The sequence below is a fragment of the Chenopodium album genome, chromosome 22 (assembly GCF_948465745.1).
Source record: "Chenopodium album chromosome 22, dcCheAlbu1.1, whole genome shotgun sequence".
Taxonomy (NCBI): domain Eukaryota; kingdom Viridiplantae; phylum Streptophyta; class Magnoliopsida; order Caryophyllales; family Amaranthaceae; genus Chenopodium; species Chenopodium album.
The window spans coordinates 7,095,314-7,098,085 of NC_137855.1; the positions used below are offsets into that span (position 1 = coordinate 7,095,314).

Here is a 2,772-nt window from a genome sequence, read left to right on the forward strand (position 1 = left end):
GATTCATTGCCCATCTCTCCGAACACCGAAAAACTACAAAAGCACAATTGGTTTTGAAAAAAAAAAATTATTAGATGATTCTAGACCAGCATGCTGTATATGGACCTGCACAATGATAGCACGAAATGGAAGAATTTTTATTTCCCTATTTCCCCTTGCAATTGGTTGAATTGGCGATAGCAATGTACCTTTGACTACTCCTAGTTAGCAAGATCAATGAACTAATTCCACAAAGTTTCATACTTTTTCTTATTCAATAAAAAGAAACAGGCAAGAAAGTTTAAGCTCGCCAATGAACACACAATACATAAGCCAATGCATAACTGCATTTCAAATTTCACCCACGATATCTAAAAGAGAAAAAGTATGCTCGAATACACTTCATTACTGGGGATTAAGATGTTCTTTTCCATCATCACAATTGAAAAACAGCTTGAGACATTATATCAAATTTCTAGAAACCTAATATCATAACTAAAGTTCTGCTTCAATTTATAGTAATTTCACACCGGCTTCTCTCATACTATCAACCACTGCTTTGATCTTACCATGATACTTCTGTTCTCTCTTCAAGAAGATTGAAACAGCAGGAATATTCTTAACAAGCAAGCGCTCGCCAAGAATCTTCCCAATTTTAGCAGCAGCTGCCACATCTCGTGTGATTCCCATGGTTGGTCTCAAAGCCTTTTCCTGTGAGCTTGCAGAAGCAGCTACTGTGGCCGTTGGAGAGTGGATGACTTGAGCATGAACAAATTTGTTTGTGAAGTGCATTTTGAGCACATATGGCTTCAGAAATTCTGTGATTCTTGGAGCTCTGACTGGTGGTGGGATCACCATCTTGTCCTGCAATGAATTTTGCTACCCATCACCAATATGAATTTTACATTCAATAAACTTTTTTGGGGTTCAAAAAAGGATATGATATTCAATGAAGATGAGAAATTTTTCTCTGAATCAACACTCGAACAGCTTAGAGTGATAGAGAAACAAAATGAAGAACTCTCAACCTCATCAATAATCCTAGACTTTCAACATCAGTGTACTAACTACTAAGTATCACCTAAAAGACTAGACCTGATGTTGCCATTTTAGATCAAGACACAAAAGAAATTTAATGGCAGACATATACCTAGCTGCATTAGGGACTGGAGCGTTGATTGGCTATCCAAACCAAAAATAAATAAAACTTCAGATTGTATCTGATATCCAGAAATTGCAAAATACACTATTGGTATATGATTAACCAAATTTTGAAGATTGATTGTAGCGATTATTGTGGGGGTCATACAGGAAGTAACAAAGCATCAAACCCCTCCAAATTACAATAAAATCTCTCATAAATACCATGAATGACCACTCTAAATAAACTATCAAAACTTGAATTTTGATTCCTTCGACGTAAACCATCAATTTACTTTGAGCCTAAATCAAGTTTGTATAACAATATTTCAACCATAACCCCAACATTCTAACAACCAAATCCCCAAGAATACACATTTCTGATTTGAAATTCATAGGAAAGCGAAATTTTTTTACAGATTTCACTGATTTTTGGAATCCTGAACAGCAAATGTCCAGCCAAATCAGTTAACAAAAAACCATGTTGATCCATATAATCATTGTTATTGCATCAAAGAACAAACTCATACTACCATACTATTACTACCTAGTACCAATACAAGTTACAGTAGCCTAAAGGGTAATACCAAATTACCAATACAAGTTTGGTGCAACTCGACTCGACTCGACTCAAACAACATCAAAAATTGAGATGGCACCAAAATATGTTTACTATGAATAATCAATAATGTAATTAAACAAAATTCAATTACTTCCCTGAAACAAATGACAATACATTGCCAACTTTGGCATTGCACTTGGCCCAAATTAACCATTTTCAAATCAAATTTGCAATTCATTGCAAAATTTCATACAATAATCACAGCTTATGCTATAATAATCAAGTCGAGCACATCAATTCCAAAACATGAAGAACATCTCGAATTATAATAAAATAATACACAAAAATTATTGTTGACAGACACACATCAAAGTAAAGCAAGAAATTTCATTTCATAATCGTCTATTTCGGTAAATTCCTTCAACAAAAGAACTAAATTTCTAAACGAAATCATAATGAAGTTAACAATTAAACAAAATTGATATTAACTAAAAAGCGATTGAAGATAAAGAAAATAGGAAGAGAGAGAAAATCAATACCAGAAGATAAAGGTGCGCAGCAGAATGTCGTGAAGAAGAAGACGATTGAGACGGCGGCGGCAGGTGAGGGAAACCGGCGACAGGGCGGAGAAAAGGGTGTGTGGTGAAGTTGTGTGAGAGAGAAACCGGGTGGGTGATAAGTCTAACCGGGCCTTATTTGTTTTGGGCTTGGGCTTGGTGATACTTTATGTATGCCTCATTTGTATGAATACAAAGAACTTTCTATGTTTTTTTTTTAAATTGTAATACTTTGACTTTTACACTTCTTAGTATTCATATTATTCTCTTTAACTTTTACATTGTTTTAATAATTATACGAATTTCTTATCAAAAAAAAAAAAAATAATAATTATACGAATTTGACCCTAATAAATTGAATATTCTTCAACTTAGGGCTTGTTATCATTGACTGAACTCAGCTGAATCGAACTGAACTGAACCGAACTTATTAGAGCTAAACTAAACAAAACTGAATTGAAATGAATATTTTATAAGAGAAGGAAATTGGGAGCAGAACTGAACTGAAAATAATCGTATGAGAACAAGCCCTTA

At 34.1% G+C, this 2,772-nt stretch overlaps 1 protein-coding gene across 2 annotated transcripts; it reads right to left on the reverse strand.

Moving 5' to 3' along the window:
• Nucleotides 1-225: 225 nt before the first annotated feature.
• LOC145605685 (uncharacterized) lies at nt 226-2,377 on the reverse strand. Of its 2 annotated transcripts, none has more exons than XM_081661758.1 (2): nt 2,221-2,377; nt 226-843 (listed from the first exon to the last, which is right to left on the reverse strand). In XM_081661758.1, the coding sequence occupies exon 2, from the start codon at nt 835-837 to the stop codon at nt 493-495; it is 345 nt and encodes a 114-aa protein (XP_081517884.1). In that variant the 5' UTR covers nt 838-843; nt 2,221-2,377; the 3' UTR covers nt 226-492. The 2 variants fall into 2 exon arrangements, with proteins under 2 accessions (XP_081517884.1, XP_081517885.1); XM_081661759.1 differs by having other exon boundaries at nt 226-858.
• Between the last annotated feature and the right edge of the window lie 395 nt (nt 2,378-2,772).

Bases quoted from the DNA above. Each gene is read 5' to 3' on its own strand.
- LOC145605685 (XM_081661758.1), bottom strand. From the start codon at position 837: ATGGTGATCCCACCACCAGTCAGAGCTCCAAGAATCACAGAATTTCTG.